Genomic DNA, 17,963 nt, shown 5'->3' on the forward strand with positions numbered 1-17,963 from the left:
AAAATCTGACTGTTATGCTTTATAATAAAAATATACATAGAGAAATTACATTCCATTTTTTTACATAACAATACTGAATGGAAGAGAATATATACTTAATGCATCTCTCCATTGAATCATAAGGTTTTAAAATTATTTTCTTACTACATATGGACATGACCATAAGGAACAAAGCTATTGTAGAATTAGGCTATTTCTAAGTCCTTTTTCTAACAAGAAAAACACAATTTAGTAAATATTATACACTTAAACTGGAATGCCGTTCAGGCAGAGAATTCTAAATCTATTTTATTCATCTTTAAAATTAACCTGTGTTGCATCTACCACTATGAATTTTCTATGGCTATTCATGCATAAGAATCATCTAACCTGTGGAAGGACTCTGTATATAGCATTGCCACATTGTGTGACCACCAGATCTCTGTCAAATATGATGTGGAAAGGAAATGCCTTGCAGAAAGTATAGGGACTGATGCGAGACTCTTGGGTACCATTTTCTTCAAATCTGTCAAGGTCCTCATAGTAGTCCTCTTCTTTAGACTCTTTCTCTTCAATTAAAAATTGAATGTGGTCACACTCCTCATTTCTCTGTTGAATAACCTAGAGCAATGAAGAAAAAAATGAAAAACTGAAAACTCCGCTACTCATTAGTAACTGGAATGCTACTATAGAGACAGGAATGTATTTAGAGGAAAAAGATAAATTGAAGAATTATATTCATATCTTGAAAAATACTGACAAGAATTTCAGATTTCATAGTTTTTATAATTCCAGGTGAATAATTATGCCTTTGCTTAGCCACAGCTGCTCACTTTAAGAGCAACATATTGAAAATCACCCAAATACAATTTTTTAAGCCTGAGTGAAATGCAAATCCTGAGATGAGAACTTAAGGTTTAGGTTGTGCTTGCTTTTACTGGTACTTGCCAGAAAACAGGGTGGCCCCTTCCCCTGAAACAAACCGGTGTGAGTGTTGAATCTCACAGATCCCTTGAATCCTTATTTTGATCAAAGCTGTTTGCAAGGTCTATAACTACAACACAAATAGTGCTGACTATTTAGAGATGACTAAATGGTGCAAAGAGGGTGGGCATGTCACTGACAGCAAGAAGGAAAGTGGATGGAGCAGATGTTAGGATATAAAGTCCTTTCACATTCCAGCAGACTGCAAGATCAGAGCCAACAGACAAAACTAAAAGCAATGACCATCTTCTATGGGTTGTATTCCCTATTAAAGGAAATGACAGCAAAACTAGAATCATCTACTTCAGTGGAATATCAAAAAGGTGTCCTTAACACAGCATTACACTCTTCAGTAATTTTACTCAAAGTCAGTAAAAGATATGAAATTAATAGGGATTATTTTGTTTCTAGCCACAGTCATTACATGTCCCTGTATGGCAATATAATTTAAGCTAATAACTAGTAGAATAATATCATTTACCCTGAGAAGCCAAATTCACCTCTTTTCAGATTTAATTAGACTTAATGATTGGAAAAGAACAATTCTATTTACATGGTATTGTTTAGTGGTGATTTTCTGGAACATATTCCACCTGATTCTACTTTCATGTTGAGTCTGATCCTTAAGTCACTGAAGCAAAAAGAAAAGATTTCTTAAAATGCCTAAAGCATCCTTATTTTTCCCTTTACACAGTCTTAACCACAGAGATTAACAGTTGCAATTTGGAGCAGGTATGCACAAACACTGCAATTGATCCCTAAGATGTTACGTTTATAAAATATCGGTTCTTCAAAATTGCCAAAAATACAAGTTGAAGGGATGGGGAGTACTCAGACATTCATTTGTTCCTATACAAATGAAAGACTGTAGAATAAAACCCCAGTATTTTATTGTTAAATGATGTTTAATTTAAAGTGGCAGTGTTCTTTGATCTACAAATTGACTACTCAATTGAAGGAGAGGCTTTTCTGGAGGACTGTTTAGAGCAAGAGCCCAATTTAGGTGCTCTATAGCTGTGTGCTGCATTTTTCTTCTCTTTCTATCACTTATGTAAGTAACTTAGATAAAGATCAGCCTACTAAATTTACCAGCTAATGTAGGTAACCAAAGCGGCATGTACAAATAAATTCAAATGTTTATGATGATAAAACCTAACTGCCTCAAGTATTGGTAGTCCATATGCCAGTGTGACAAAGAGAAGTGGGAAATTATAACCTAATAGGGGGTAAGCCTCAGAAAAAATAAACATTTGTCATCTGAGGAAAACACAATAAGTGGGTTTGTCTAGTTGAGTGATCCATAGTAGATGGACACCTAGTTTTCCTCTGAATTCAGGGTTTAAAGGTTTTCCAGGTCTTCCTTTATCCCTGAAACTGTGAGAGACTGTGGTCATATTGAAGATTACCAGAATACAGTTAGGAGTCTTAGTTCTTACTTTCTATCATTCATGCACACTCCCACAGGTTTTATTTTAATAATACTGTTATTGTGGCCAGAGATAGCAGAGATTACACACAGAAACCTTTTTCAAATTGTGAAGATTTATCTCTAGAACTGATCTACGCTTCCAGGTAATTTCCAGTCTTGGATCTTCAAAGTGTTGCTCTTGTCACAAATGGGAAAAAACCCTGCATATTTTAGATGAAAACCCTAATTCAGCAAAGCTGATTTCAAAGAAGCTACAAATTCTTAAGCAAATTTTCATATTAACAGCACATCACCTTACAGAGATATTATCTCCTTATAGCCATCTTACTATTCTCTTACCAACCTGTAATTACAGACTTTCTTCTGCTACCATGCAGCACCTAACAGGTTCCTTTCAAAAACTTCCCATTTTATTTCATTTATTACAAATGAATGATGCATCAGTAAACAAAACGCAGGTTAAGACTGAAAAAATTACCTATAAAAATAGAACTGCTACATGCTCCAAGATGTCTAGTTTGAAGCAGGACCCTCTACAGATTCTACAAAGTCAGTCCTCACACCTGCTGTGCTATTTTCCTAGCCTTTAGAGATTAGAACTGTGCCAGTAAAAGTGCAAAGCTGCAAATTTCCCAAGCATCTTCAAGTTCACTTGAAACACTATTTCTGACCAGACTCCAGGGCATCTAGGAATGCTTGGTGTATTAGTGCAACATGTTAATGCAGCAAATGAACACCAGGCCAAATACATGGATGTATGTCAGATCTACAAGACAGACACAGTGCCAGCTGCACATTCCTGATAAACATGATATGCTGTGGACATGGCTGGTTTATGCAATTTTATTCTGATCATTCATGCACAGACACTTATTAACAGATGCTTTAATCATAACCCTCTCCAGGCTAGGAAATCTACTGATGCATCCCTAATTAACTTCCCAATGGATATGCAATTTCATGATGTCTTTTCTGCTCACACAACTTATGAACTATCTAATCTTCCTATCTCATTACTTCATGCACCTTGTCAGCAAACTTAAAATAAGCACTTTTGACTGTTAACGTAAGATGTTAAATTCTGTTCCTACACCCTTGCACCTATAGATCCAACTTAACTGACCAGATATTTGTCTGGTATCAGGACCTGCCCTAGATACTCTGCTAAACTTAAGTAGAATAGAACTTATCTACTGTTTCATTCTGCAAGCAAAGTTTGCAAGCCACACAATTTCAGTATCATTTAAATATTGTTGAAGAAGCCTCTGATAAATGCTTAACAAATCAAAGTTCAGTCACAAAGCAACAAAGCCAGCAATCAAGTCTAATTCTTCCTCCCCCTGCAGTCTTCGCTGCTGAAGTGACATCAGTTCACAACGTCTAAGAGCTCAATCACCATAGTAACTGCAGTTAAAAATGAAGGGAGAAATCATTCTCTTGGTTTCAAAGAGAATATATAACATCTTACTGCTAACCTGCCTGTGCCTTCCAGGAGATACACCTTCAGTTTTTCCTTGCCTAATCAAGTGAAAAGTCACACCAATATTTCAGGGACTGACAATTCAGAGAAAGTTATTTTAAAATTAGTGTGGTTTAAAATGTATTTGGTGAGCTTCACATAAGCTATTAAATCAAGAAGCATTGCTGTGATACAGAATATATAATGAGCACATGCTATCTGTTAAGCTGTCACTGATGTGTCTACAAGATTCAGTTCTGTAGATCTGAGCCTATCCCCAGGACACACTCATATCTCAGCATGGCAGGATGGAATGTCCTTGGACAGGGATCTTTTTTGATGAGATTGTGAAAATTAATACAAAAACAGAGGGGTTTTGCCCTTTAAAGGTCAATACAAGATGAAATTTTTTATCTCTTCTGATCAAAACTGACTGTGCAATGCTACTTAACAAAGTTCACTGTAGCTGTTTCAGAATGATCCCAAGACAAAGGAGTTCACTGTGGAAATGGCACCACTTTCAGTTTACATACCCAAAAATAGAACCATGGGGATATCTTCTCCTGGCAGCTGGTTTCAGTGCAGACTGTCTCACTTCACCAAACCTCTGTGCCTGGAGATAGTGAAGTTTACAGCTGCCCCAGTGCCAAAATTAGAAGCTGACCATACTCCATGACTGACTTATCTTCACACACAGTTAGCATTTTAATGTGTGGACCAGTACTGTTTGTCCTCCATGGCAAGTACCCAAGTAGTTTTTAGATCAGCTCTCCAGCTGGTCACATATTCACTTTGTTTTTTCACACTGCCTTTGATAAGCCTGAAATTACCATCTTGTCAAGGACTTCCCCTGATCTTTTCTCATTTTACATTGTAAAACATCTTCCCTCTGTAAAAGATTTTGATAAGTCTACTCTCCAAACAGATTTTTGGACTTTGCTGGATTATGTACAACATTCTTTGTTGACCCATACCATTAGTAGCCTTGAGGGAATCCCCGTCCTGACTTCACCTTCACAGGTCACCCTCATTTATATACAAACAACCTCTGACAAGTGAAGCAAGAGCAGGCATAGCCAGTAGGCTGCAAACAGAGATCTCATGACAAAGTTTGTCAGCAGCATTGTGATGATTTTTTAGTTCTCATACTGAGAGTGGCAAAACATGAATATTCTTAGTGCATACAGAAAGTCAGCAACAATTTTTGAGACAATACCTGCTGCATAAATTTGCTAGAAATGGATTACCATATCAGAGAAGAATAAATTTGGATTTGAACTAATTAATCAATTAATGCCAACTTGGCCTTTCCTGAACTATTTTGAAACAAATTACTTTCCTTTCAGTGCTAACAATATCTAACAGAAACAAAATTACATTTCCCACCCTGTCCCCCCTTTCCTTCTGCACACACATACTCTAGGTGCTAAAAAGAGAATGCACATTTCCTGAAGGACACCATTCTAGAAAAAGGAAGCCCTGCTTTATTTCAGAAGAAGATATAAGGTTTTATATCTATATATTTATAGTTATATATTTATATACACAAAATTGTTCTGTGTGAGACTGAAGAAAGGTAATAAAATTAAAACTTTTTTTTTTTTTTTTTCTATTTAGCTATTTCTCCACCCACAGAAAGAATCTGGGACAAAACAAGAACAATATTTTTGTTAACATTAGTTTCCTCTTGTGCTCATTAGCTGGTTTTCTACACAGGCTGAAGAAGGTGATCCTTCCTAACCCTAACCCTTCCCCTCTCCTCAGCACTGGAAAGGCCACACAAGGACTGCTGTGTCCAGCTGTGGGCTCCTCAGTACAAGAGAGATACAGAGCTACAAGACAGAGTCCACTCCCTCTAGGGAGGGCCTCTAAGATGAACAAGGCACTGGAGCATCTCTCAGAAGAGAGGCTGAGAAAACTGGCACTGTTTAGCCTGGAGAAGAGGTGGATCAGCAGGATCTCATCCATGCACACAAATACCTGAAGGGAGGGTGAAGAGAGGATGGAGCCAGACTCTCTAGTGGTGTCCACTGCCAGGACAAGAGGCAGTGGGTACGAACTGAAACACAGGAGGTGTTGTCTGAACATCAGGCAACACCTTTTTACTGTGAGAGAGATGGAGCAGTGGCACCTGCTGTCCAAAGAATTTGCAGCATCTCCACCCCTGGAGATAGCTGAAAGATGTCTGAGCATGGCCCAGAACAACTAGGTGGCTGGGCATGAGCAGCTGAGGTTGAACAAAATGACCTCCAGAGTTCCCTTCCAATCTCAGCCATTCTGTAACCCATGAAACAACGAATCTCATCAAACGAATGAAACGACTCAATGAAACAAAATCAGCATTACCAAAAACAGTTAATGTCTGCTACCACCTTTACAGAGACTTGTAATATATCAGATAAATTCAAACAAAGTTTCATGAAAATACAGACTTAGAAGCATGTATTCTCTCAGGCAGATTTATCTAAGCATTTGTTCAAACAGATGGAGAAGAAAAGTGGGTAACAAAGAATTAAATATCAAATTGCAGATATCAACATTATACTAATATAAAGAGAACTGCAGACCTGAGTCAGTTCTGTGTTAAACTGTTATGTAAATGGTTTGGATAAAGAAATTTGAAAGGACTACTCAGGAATCCCCTTTGACAAGTCAGAAGACGACTCTCATAATAGCACTGGAAACTTTGGGCTAGGCACTGAGTTTTTTATCAGATTCAAAAAGCCCCATTCTTCCTTAAGCAAAATTCTAACTGAGGTCCAAACCAAAATTTTTACAATAGAGGCACTGATTGGTCCACAAAAACTAGAAGGAATTAAAAGCAATTCCATTGTTTTTCTGTACTGTGCTGTTTCAAACAATGCATTGCTCACAGACTAAAACACAAAGCATTAATTTACTAAATTAAGAGGCAAAGAATGGAGATGAAAGAAGCTGGTCTATTTTTATTCCTAGTCTCAATATTTTGAACAATAAAACCACCTAGCTATTACAATGCCAGACTTTACTTTAAAACCTTCACTTCATACCACTCATGATTAATATCTGACCTGTGAAGTAGTGGAGAAAGACTTTCACTGTCTGTGGATAAGCTGCAAATTTCAGCACTCTCACCTTAGAGAATCAATTCTCTGCTTATCTACCACTGGAGTTTCTGAGTATCTGTGGAGTGCAGCAGTGTGTAATGCCTTAGATATGTCAATATATAGGCTTTACTAATCAGGAGAAACATGAAAAGGTTCACGGTTTAAAGTAAATGACTTTCTAACAGGGAAAAGGTTAAAACTGGGGTAACAGACAAAAAAAATATACACTTCCTTCTGTTTACAGGTTAATACTATTTTTTAGGCACCCATGTGCTTTTACCTCAGACAGTCTAGAAAAATAGTGTAGAATTAAATTATATTTTGCATTCATTTACATTAGGTTTGATTAATACTATTAAATATCTATTTACTTACACTATAACAGTAAAATTTCCAGAAAAGCCTAAAAAAGTCAAATTAAAATAAGAAATAAATACATAATAAATATTTAAACCCATTTAGAACATATGTTATTTGTGAGAAGTTCTAGATGGATATTACTACAATTTTCTCAGCAAAGTAACCTTCAGATTGGGAGCACAGTTTATGAAAAGTTTGTGCTGCTAGCTGCTTTAGACAACCCAGATTTCTCCTCTGCCCCATGGATCACTTTTGCCTCTGTGTGGCTCTCTGAGAGACGGAACACCAAACCGTGTAAAGGAACACAAGAAGGGGAAAAAAAAATAAATAAAAAAAACCTGTTGTTTTGAACCCAGTTCATTTCCTCAGTATAGTTTATTTTATAACTTGACACCAGCTGGAAGGCACAGACAAAGAAGCTGCTTTAGGACAAACCTGAGCACTGAAAGAACAGGGACTGCTTAAGCTGCCTGTGCTACCAAAAGAAATGCTTGTCAAGCATCAGCTTCAGCACTTTTGCAGCCAACTTCCCAACACGGTCCTTCTTGTCTGTCTCAACACTTCAAATAAACAGGGATCTAAAAAGAGGAGTGTTTTGATTCTGTTGTATCCTTCTGTATCTGATTACTAACACCTGCTGCAAAAGTTTGAACTGTGGTTTTCTACAAAATAAAATCTAAACAAGGACACAAGTATATCACCACACTATACACAGCTAGACATCTACTATAAACCTTGGCTAGCTTAGAACAGGAAACCTAAAAGGTGAATACTGTGATACAGCAGTACAAATAGCTTTGTCATTGGATTGCTTGCAAATCTCTTAGGGATTTTGAGGAAGGTAATGGCTTTGTGATAAAATAATGAAAGGATTTTCTCAGCAAGCATACAATGAAACTGTGCTAGAAATGTACAATGGAAAGGAATATTTAAAAAACCCAAAGAATGATTGGTGCTTAGACTATTTTCTACCCTATGAAAAAATATTTATATCAGTTGCATTATTTCTAATAGAAAAAAGCTTTCATTTTTTGTTTCTCCCTCCACATATGTCTACACCTTGGACCAAACTCTGATTTTCTACTATTACTTATGCAAGGCCTGATCAATTAAATCTTTCTGTTGCTCTGTATGGGCAAAGCAGAAGCCTCTTTCCCATTTCACAAGTGACTGAGCAAACATGTTATTGCATAAACTCTGTCAATGAGGAACATTTCTTCACTTCTGGGGCTCTTGCTGCATATCCAGTCACACTTCCATGCAATGACAGCAAGAAACACACAAACATGATTTTTTTCTGGGTAGAACTTGGCATGCTGGCTAGGAGGAATACACTGCTTGCCACCCAGGCCTCATCAATGCACATCAGCCTCACAGTCTGCACACAGATGAAGAATCTAGGACAAAGAGGAAACGTCCGTGTTCTCAGAGAACACGGCAGACAGTAAGAAATATATGCCAAACATAAAATAAAGGGGGGAAAAAAGCATCCCAAATAAGCCAGTATCTAATTTCTTTACATGTCCTCTTTATAATCTTTTTCTGAATAAGGGGGATATTGTTCTGGGGTACTGTTCCCAGTTGGGTCAGGCCAATTAGAGCTGGCCTTCTCAGCACATGGCTGATGAGTCCTTCAAGCAGCACAAATGATGATAGCTCTTCCTGAGAGTCAGTACTGATGCCACTCCTTCACAGAAGATAGAAACACTGCAAATTACTGTTTGCCATCACTTCACTTTTGATTTTCTTGGGTTTTTTTTACTATTGACATAAATTTTCCCCAAGTATATCAGTTCAGACATTACCTTCATATCTATTTCTGTACCATGGATCTGTTGAGCTACTGTTTTGATGATTCCAATGACAATATCCTGCAGACCTTCTCTTTCTGAATAGTAATGCAGAATGAGACCCTTCCCCTTCTCCGCATCAGTGCATCTAAAGGAAGGGGCTCGCATACCCGGGTAAATAGTAGCAAGGTGGTCGTGCAAAGCATCCAGGTTCTGAAAGAAGAAATGAAAAAAACTATTATAAGGCATTCACTTAGTATTTATGAAGAAAGTAAGTACATACTTTGTCCAGTCTGAACATCCCCTTTCTCCTACTGCTCATACTTCTACACATTTACCTTATTCTCTGTAGAACTGTCATCACAGCAGGCTTATCAGATAGCCCAAAATGTTCTATCTTCTGTGGCAACATTTGAACAATGAATGATATAAAAATTAGGACTATTATAAATTACTCCAGATAGGAAGAAGTCATGCTTGATTATGCTGTATTTTGAAACATTCAGATGATTAAAGACCTTCTGTGTGTTTCTCAGTCTGGTACCTCATCCAGTTTCAATCCTTCCAATTCTAGTCTCTATAATCTTCTGTTCAAATATTAATTCAGGAGCCAAATACAAATAAGCATGTCTGAATAAACATAAATATTTCTCCTTATTATCAATGAAAAAGCCTAGTTCTGACACTCTAATAATTAAATTTACAGGGCCTGACAAAGTTCAAATTTTAAAGTAAAGATTTAAATGTTTAAAAGACCAAACTCAAATATATCTTTCCTTTGACAATAATTGAAAAGCTCCACAGAATAAACAGAAATATCACAGCTGCTGTAATAATGTATCAGAAAAGTTTGTTCAGGAAAGGGAAGAGATCTTCTGGTTTATTTTTCCTGCTACTGTCCCAGATATCTAATATATTTAAATTTTAGCCAGACAAATTGTGATCTGGAGAGGAAAGCTAAATTATAGACTGATATGCATACTTAATAAGGACATTAAAGAGAACAGTGAGATCAAAATCACACTTAAAACACAACACTAGATTCAACTTTGATTGCGAAGCAATTATCAAAGCTCCAAGTTGCTATTTACTGTACATTTAACATAGAAAGAGAAAACTAGTTTGTAGGATAGTTGCAACCCACAATTTTTTATTTATGTTGTATAATTCATAGAACTCTTTACATCTTAAGTCCAGAACATTACTGCATATTTTAAATGTTGATCTCTCACTGCCCTGCAAGTGACTGCTACCACCAGGCTTCAAGTATTATTTTCTGCCAACATGAAGTAACAGGAAGTGAAGTGAAAATATTTTCAATGTGCTATCTGGGAAATTCTCCATCTTCCATGAGCATCTGTCGATCATCAAATTTGTGGAAGCATACTGAACTTGATTTCATGTGAGCTATGAAGTGCTTTAGCAGCTGCCTCTTCTCCTGGAGACCTCCAGACAAAATGACTCTCAGCAATGAATTCCGTGGGATGCACTTAGCCTGGAATTTCCTCCTTCAGTTTTTTAGCTTGTTTCAAATTCATGTTTTTGTTGCTATATCAACATTCCAAATTAGAACATGAAGAGGCAACAATCTGGGTGTCAATTCATTCCAGCTGTTAGCGGGCATTGACAAAACAAACACAATGCTTGAAGGCAAATTCTGTAAGAATTTTGCGGGGTTCAAGACAATGAAATTGGAAGAGACTGCTTTGAAAGGGTGGATGAGAAAAGAGCGAGAGAGATGACTGACTCTGAAAGACTGCCCCTCCATGTCCTTAACTGGATGCAGAACTGCAGTTTCAGTACATATGCCTTAGGAACAGCCAGGATATATTGACCTTTTGGAAAAAAACTCTTAGGGAGATATATGGGAAAAGATGATAATCTTTCAGTTACGCAGTCATCAGCTGAAGAATTTCAAACAGGGAATAGCCAATGTCAAGGATGGAATCTCTGTAAAATGATTGTCTAAGTATTAACACTTAAGTCTGGCACGAGTGTGACTAACAAACTGGCAGTAGCCCTATTCTGTAAAACCACTTTGCCACCCTTCTACTCCTTTACTGCTAACTTTGGCAAAGCAGTGTAACAGGTGAAGTCCATGTGGTATGTCCTTCAGTTTTCACTCTCTAATCTTCCAGAGTGGGGGACTTACAGTTCACTGTATTCAAAACCTTGCTCCAACACATAGTCAACTAGACATGTTTTTCCAGGTCGTGGAGCTGAAGTCACTCCTAGATCTAGACATGTCATTGTTACTCCTACTCCTATTTTTTTGCTGTGTTTGATCCATTCTAAATTGATGTTGCAGCTTCTGAAAGAACAAATGTCTTTTTTACTATATGTTCACCTGCTGTGAGCCAGAGGTGAGGTCAGGTACAGACTATAATAGGCTAAGGAATTTCCCTGAATTCTTGGCTCCTAGACTGCTCAGATGTATGCCAGAGCTTGTGCTGGGACCAAAGAACCAATTCTAGAGCTATGAGAAGCAGTGATGAGCTCCATAGGGAAACCAGGCAATCTCCAAGCAAGAACAAGCATGAAATGGGGCTGATCCTGGTCTGTAAAAGTGAGAGTTGTGGTTGGCACCTGAAATACAAAGATATGGGCACCTGAAATACAAAGATATGCTGTTCAGCGCTGGGTGGTACACAGCAACTGGAACCTTATCTAAAAGATGAGTTAATCCCCTGAATTTTAATGCACTGCAATCATGAAAACCTAAATAGCCATGTAAACAATTCCTTAAATGAGAGAACTAACAACTTTGATTTTCATTCAATAGAAAGCTACTAAACTGAACATAAAAGCACACTTTCAGTTTCTTAGGAGGTACCTCTTTTCACACTGCTTCTCTTTGGCAGTGTCTTTCAACATGATTTGCAAATTTTCCATGCTTGTGTTTTTCACATAAAGTATTAATATTGATTTAGTTACTATTTTTATTTTTCTCCTTCATGAAGCTTGAAATACCTGTGTTTCAACCAAAAATAAATTAAATTGTCTTGAGATGTCAAAGGAAACGGAACATAAATATGAGATTTGTTTTCAGATATTTTAAAACACTGCACCTCTCAATTATTTTGTATATATCCTGGACTCTATACATTTCAAGAAGCACCTTCTGGAACTCTAGTAAGTACTTTAAGAATCTGAAAAAAGTATGGGACATTAAACCTAACCTGCACCTATTTTTGTAACGGGTATATAAAGTAGTTTCCTGGCCTAAAATGACTGCTGGAAGATGCAAAAGTAATAAATCAGGGGTAATGTTGATTTTTCCATTGTAATAAAAAGCCAAAAAGTACATTTCTGGCACAGCTGCTAATACATTAGTTGTGTTAACATTTAGAGAAGTATATAATAGCCTGTGTCATATGTTAACACTGAAATTCAAACAAAGGATCTTAAAATGCTATCATTAGAAAAATATAAATGTAAGCTGTTTCCACTTTTATAGATGTTTGGTGTGTATAACAAACATACCCAATCCTTTCACCAGCACATGTGGTAAGGAATAAAAAGAGAAGTGTATTATATGGAAACAGGCATGAGGGAAAAGAGTATCTGTATTTGTGGCTCATACATGAATAACCAAAGTGATGATACAATGGGCCAGCTACACCTTTTTTTTCCTCCCCTATTCTTGCTCAACCTTAGCCACAACTTTAGTACATGAGTTATCTTCGGAAATTATTTTTATCTGAAGGCTTTGAGAGCAGCCTGTGAATGAGGCTATGAAATATAAAGGATGCTCCATCCCACAGACAGACAGTGGTTTACAGATCACTCATGCACATGTTGGAACACACATATACCCTGTCTGCCCAGCAACTACAGTTTGTGGGATTTGTACAAGAAGTCTGGGTTGACTGGATCTAGGATGCTCTAGAATGATGCTGGTGTTGGGGTGGTGAGACACACCTTTAAATATTCAAGTAATCCAGCAAACTGTGATCCTTTTTCCCCTAATGCTGGAGAGATTTTAAGGGTACAGATGACAAGAGGCTACTACATTTTCAGAGAAAATAAATTGTTTTGACAGTCACCTTTCGGTCAATCTTCAGTTCAATGCTTTTAACCTCATTACAGTACACAGTTCTCTCCAGGAGTCATATAGATCACAAATCTTAAATACAAAATACTTACTGAAGTGAACAAACTACAGGTTACAGAATAGGGAAGTCCATTTTCCTACACTTAGGAGTAACACTTTAGAGAAGACCCTACATTTCTTCCATGCTATTAAAGAATCATTTTTATTTTGTTTATGTTGCAGTATCACGCTGTTCTGCAGTATCCCACCCTCAGTTCATGGATGAAGGATAACATTTTAAGAGACAATCTGTTATGAGCCCTAGCTCTGTACATAACATACAATTAGAAATACCCAGTATGTATAATTAGTAAGAGATAATAGAAGAAATATCATAAAACCTGAAGATCACAATTTCTGTTACTATAAATAAGGTAAGTCTTTCCACTTAAACACACCACCACCCCACCCCCCCCTTAATTTGCTGTATATGATCCTGTTCCAAATTTCTCTTTGGAATTTCAAATCAAATTTCTGTTGACTAGGCCATAATTCTGTCTGGTATCTGAAACGATTTAGTGCAAAATTCTTACCTGCAAAAACTCTCTGACATTTGAGCCCAAAACACGTAGAATTGTATCATAACCAGACTCTTGACAAAACACAAAAAACATCTTCCCAAACATTTGAAGAATTTCCCCAGCATTTAGATCTAGTTAAAACAGGAAAATACAATTCAGTTAAAACACTTTATTTCATGCACTTGCTTATTTTTTTACTCTTGTATTCATAAACACTACCCAGATGCAGTAGGTCAAGAACAAAGCGAGATTCAGGGCTCACATGGCAAATACTGAGTATCCTATAAATCCTGAGTATTCTATACTGATAAATACAGGAATTTTATTAGGATTTACCAATCACCATTATTACTTCACCGCATTGTATGTTTCACACGCATATAGCATTTAGATTTTGATACAGAAAAATGAATCACTTCTTGAAAATAAAGGAACTCGGTTGCTAGTAGTGCTTGCCTCAGCAGAGTTAATTCCAATTTACAATAGCATGAAACCACATCAGCTGCTCCAATTCAACATTACTACAGTCATCAGTCTTATAGATTCTTGGCTAATTACTGATGCAGAACAATTTCATATCACACTTGGTTCTGCAGAGAAAATAATGCTGATGGGCATAATTCTACCTTTTAAATTCCAGACCAGAGCTGCAATGATTGAAAATGAATGCAGCCCAAATCAATGGCTGATATGCAATTAAATGAAATGTGTCCATGCCACAAGCATTTCTGTGACTCAGCACTGTTCTTCAGCACAGATCAAGGATTCATTCATTCATTCACTGCTCTTGCAGAAGTGGTTGAAACTTGGGTGTATTGGAAGGCAGTTCCAGCAGGATGATGTTAGTTTGTGACTGCTTGTTACACTGTCCCTGTTGTGTGGATCAGGTATATATCTCCAGTTGAAGATGGAATACTTTGAAATTAATAAAAATAATTTCAAGCAACAAAAGGAGTAAAATTTTCTTAGAGAAATAAAGGAAATATAATTATTTCCCCTAATATTTAAAAATAATTTATCTGACCAATACTCTCCCCTGTGCTAAACCTTGTTCCCTTTCTGCTACAAAGATTTGGGGGGCAGGAGAGTATTACCTTTTTTGTAATGAATGGGCAAAGAAGATATCTGTATTACTTACTGAGGACCTTGCTTGCAGCTGCAACAAGGTCATAGGTTTTGGAATCATCGTAAATTATTCTGACCAGAAACTGTCCCTCTTCATCCAGCTGCGCCTCTTTCCTAAAAAGAAAAGAGAATAAAATCTTTTCGCTTGAGGGAAAAGCACCATATGGACAAAAGTCTTTTAAATAAAATAAGTTTGTAGAGTTATTTAAGACAGAAAATTAGAAATAATTTGTTCCATATCTCAGTGTACAACACAAATATTTCAGACCACAACTGTTCTGGAAATAATAATTAGCTACAAGAAAATAAACATCATTTTTCAGTATAAAGCCTCAAAAAGAAGTTGCTCTACTAATAAAGACACAATTTTCATTTTAAAATAAGAGATTATCCAATAATGCAGCCCATGATGGGCTCTTTAAACACTTTTTAAGCTTTTTCATTCCACCACATTTTAATTACACTTTATTTACAAAAGGCGTGGGATGTTCCTAACAACCATTTGCATATACGTCCAAAGAGGAATTTGAAATACAGATGCAGGTACCAAATCAAATATTTTTTTGCAGAATTCTGCACATACCCAGTAGATAGGAAGAAAAAGGATGCTAGGATTTTGCAAGGCCATGTTTTCACATTGTGCATCAATTCTCATGAGTGAAGTGTCACTACTTAGCTAAAGCACAATAAAAATATACATTTCTTCATTAAAGGGAACAACTCTCTACCCCAGGTTTTAGACAAGACTCATATATATGTCCTGTGCATACTTAATACTGCTACTAAGTGAAAAACCAAAACAAAATTACTGCTTTGTTTTTTGGGTCATTTACTATTCTCTACAACTCAAACACCAAGTCAGCAGCTTGTCTAAAAGGCAGCACCAATCTGTAGGCTGTATTTTTTTACTGGGGAAGACAAGTTTATCCTCCAGACAAGGAATGAACTGTCATGCCTTCCAAGCTTTGCATTTAGCACAAGTGAGTTACTAGGGAGGACCCACAAGTGCTCTGCTCTCCTCCCTCGTTTTACCCTGTCTGCACAGCACAGGAGCCAGGCCAGTGGATCTGCAGGAGTGGCCAAGTCTCAGCTCTTAGGAGGGGGACAGGGAGCACCTCCATGGGCAGGCAGACCCCAGGACACTGAAGAGCCAGCTGCCCATGTTGTTGGTCTTGCTGTGCACAGAGCACACCAATGAACATGGCCCTGTCTCTGCCCAGTTTCAAGTAAAGCAGTATTCTGTATTTGCTCTTATTTCCCTTGTAAATTTTCCTTCAGCCCATGAGGAGATGTGCAGAGGGGCCTGCTGTGTTCTCTGATGAAGTTGTGCCCTGCTTGTTGAAGTCCTCATCCAGAAAATGAGCACAGCCTCCCTTCTCAGTATGTTTTTAAAAAAAGGTGTTTACCTCCTGTGGTGTTGCCTGCAATGACTCTCTATAGAGACAGTGTACTTAGCAGAAATAGTGACGAAAGAGGAGACATTTGTAAGTACTCATGCACTAATTGATGTACTTAGAATATATTTTGGCTCAGCAAAACTAATATGATCATGGCATCATTAGTATATTTGCAGGTGGAGGGTCACAGCTACCTCATTAAAATGAAATTATACCCTTTCATCTAAATGTATCTCTGTGCTGCAGTTCATTTCAGGAAGTCAAAAAAAAGGCAAAGAGACAGGAAAGCCTTGAAGTGAATTACTGAATCACATCTTACGTCACAACAACAAAAAAATCAGTACACGATGCTGCTCGTGAGAAAAAAAACCCTTAGAATCAGAAAAACTATAAAAAAGGCAGATTATGAGGTAGGTTTTTTAAAAAAATCTAAGCACAAGGGATGCAAATCAAGACACTCATCAACTTGGTAGTAGTATAATTATTTTTCTAATGTACAAATGAAAGAGGACAATGAGTAAACAATTATTTACTAGTACCATGGTAATGAAGATCTTTTACCAGAGTATGACTGGTAAATTGAGTAAATACAAAGAAACGCTCTTTAGATGTGGCAGAGACAATACTTCAAACTTCTGAATTTCTCTTGGTCACCAGAGGAATTATAAAGACCTACAAAAAGTAAAATTCTAAATCTACTATGTAAAATCCTGCATGCCCTTTTACATCAAACACCTACTCTCCATTATCATAACATAATCAACCATAAATTAAAACCACATTCTTTGACTGTAACTCAGGTTTTAATTTCCTGAAGTGGTGTCATTGACTTTAAAAATTAATTAATACAAAATAATAATGCCTGCAGAACAATTCAAGAATTTACAGATGTAGTGGAATTACCCATCCATAGAAAGAGAAACATTTCCTGAGATACTCAGAGGAGGGAGGTCGGAGAATTAAGTACACTCGATCTTAAAACTGCTCAATGGCAAATGGTACTCCTGAGAAGGATTGATTCCTAACTCTTATGGCATTATTCTGTTGACCTAACTGAAACGACTTGTCATTTAACCTTCCAGTTTGTAATCATCAGTCTTTCATTATCAGTTCACTTAATGCATATCTGGAACCCATTATTTTCTTTTTCCTCTCAATTTTCCTTTAATCTTGCTCCTCACATTCTTCCCACTGTCCAAAAATTACACAGTTTTTATATTTTAAAAATGTATTATTTATTAATAACTGAAGTATTGTAACTGTTACTTGAAGTAAACATTTTTATACTCACTCTAGGAATGACAAACTGAAAACAAACTAAGCAATTTCCTAAAGGAATATGACAAGGCTAGAGGGGAGGTGCAACTAAATACCCCTCATAATTCCACATAAAAGAAACATCATTCTCTATCCAAGTACATTAAAAGTATTATAATAATCTTAATTTGGCAGGGTCTTAAGAAGGAGGAGAGGTGGAGTTGTTAGTGGGAAATGTCTTTAAACTTTTAAGAGATCAGTCAGGGACAAAAAGGAGGTTCACATTTCCTAAGAAAAGAACTGAAATGAATATGGGAAAAGAAAACCATCTTGATTCTTTGATTCTCACAACATGGTATGTAACTACAACTCAGCTACAGTTTGGAGGGATGTTTGCAAAGGGTGAACAAACTTTCCCACATCTCTGATACATGCTGTGCTTTCTTTTAGTCTCTCTGATCTGAGCCAAACCCCAAAGGGTAA

The 17,963-nt window shown here is 36.9% G+C and overlaps 1 protein-coding gene across 1 annotated transcript in view; it reads right to left on the reverse strand.

Annotated features, from left to right (window-relative positions):
* The window catches only part of GUCY1B1 (guanylate cyclase 1 soluble subunit beta 1), a 41,895-nt gene that overhangs the window by 11,270 nt on the left and 12,662 nt on the right, over positions 1 to 17,963 (reverse strand). Inside the window, exons 3-6 of the mRNA XM_086891192.1 lie at positions 14,840 to 14,940; positions 13,714 to 13,832; positions 9,103 to 9,300; positions 370 to 600 (exon numbers count right to left, since the gene is read on the reverse strand). Coding sequence (XP_086747318.1) covers positions 370 to 600; positions 9,103 to 9,300; positions 13,714 to 13,832; positions 14,840 to 14,940 — 649 coding nt within the window. The remainder of the gene's footprint in view (positions 1 to 369; positions 601 to 9,102; positions 9,301 to 13,713; positions 13,833 to 14,839; positions 14,941 to 17,963) is intronic.

The sequence above is a fragment of the Cyanistes caeruleus genome, chromosome 5 (genome assembly GCF_971803275.1).
Source record: "Cyanistes caeruleus chromosome 5, bCyaCae1.hap1.1, whole genome shotgun sequence".
NCBI lineage: Eukaryota > Metazoa > Chordata > Aves > Passeriformes > Paridae > Cyanistes > Cyanistes caeruleus.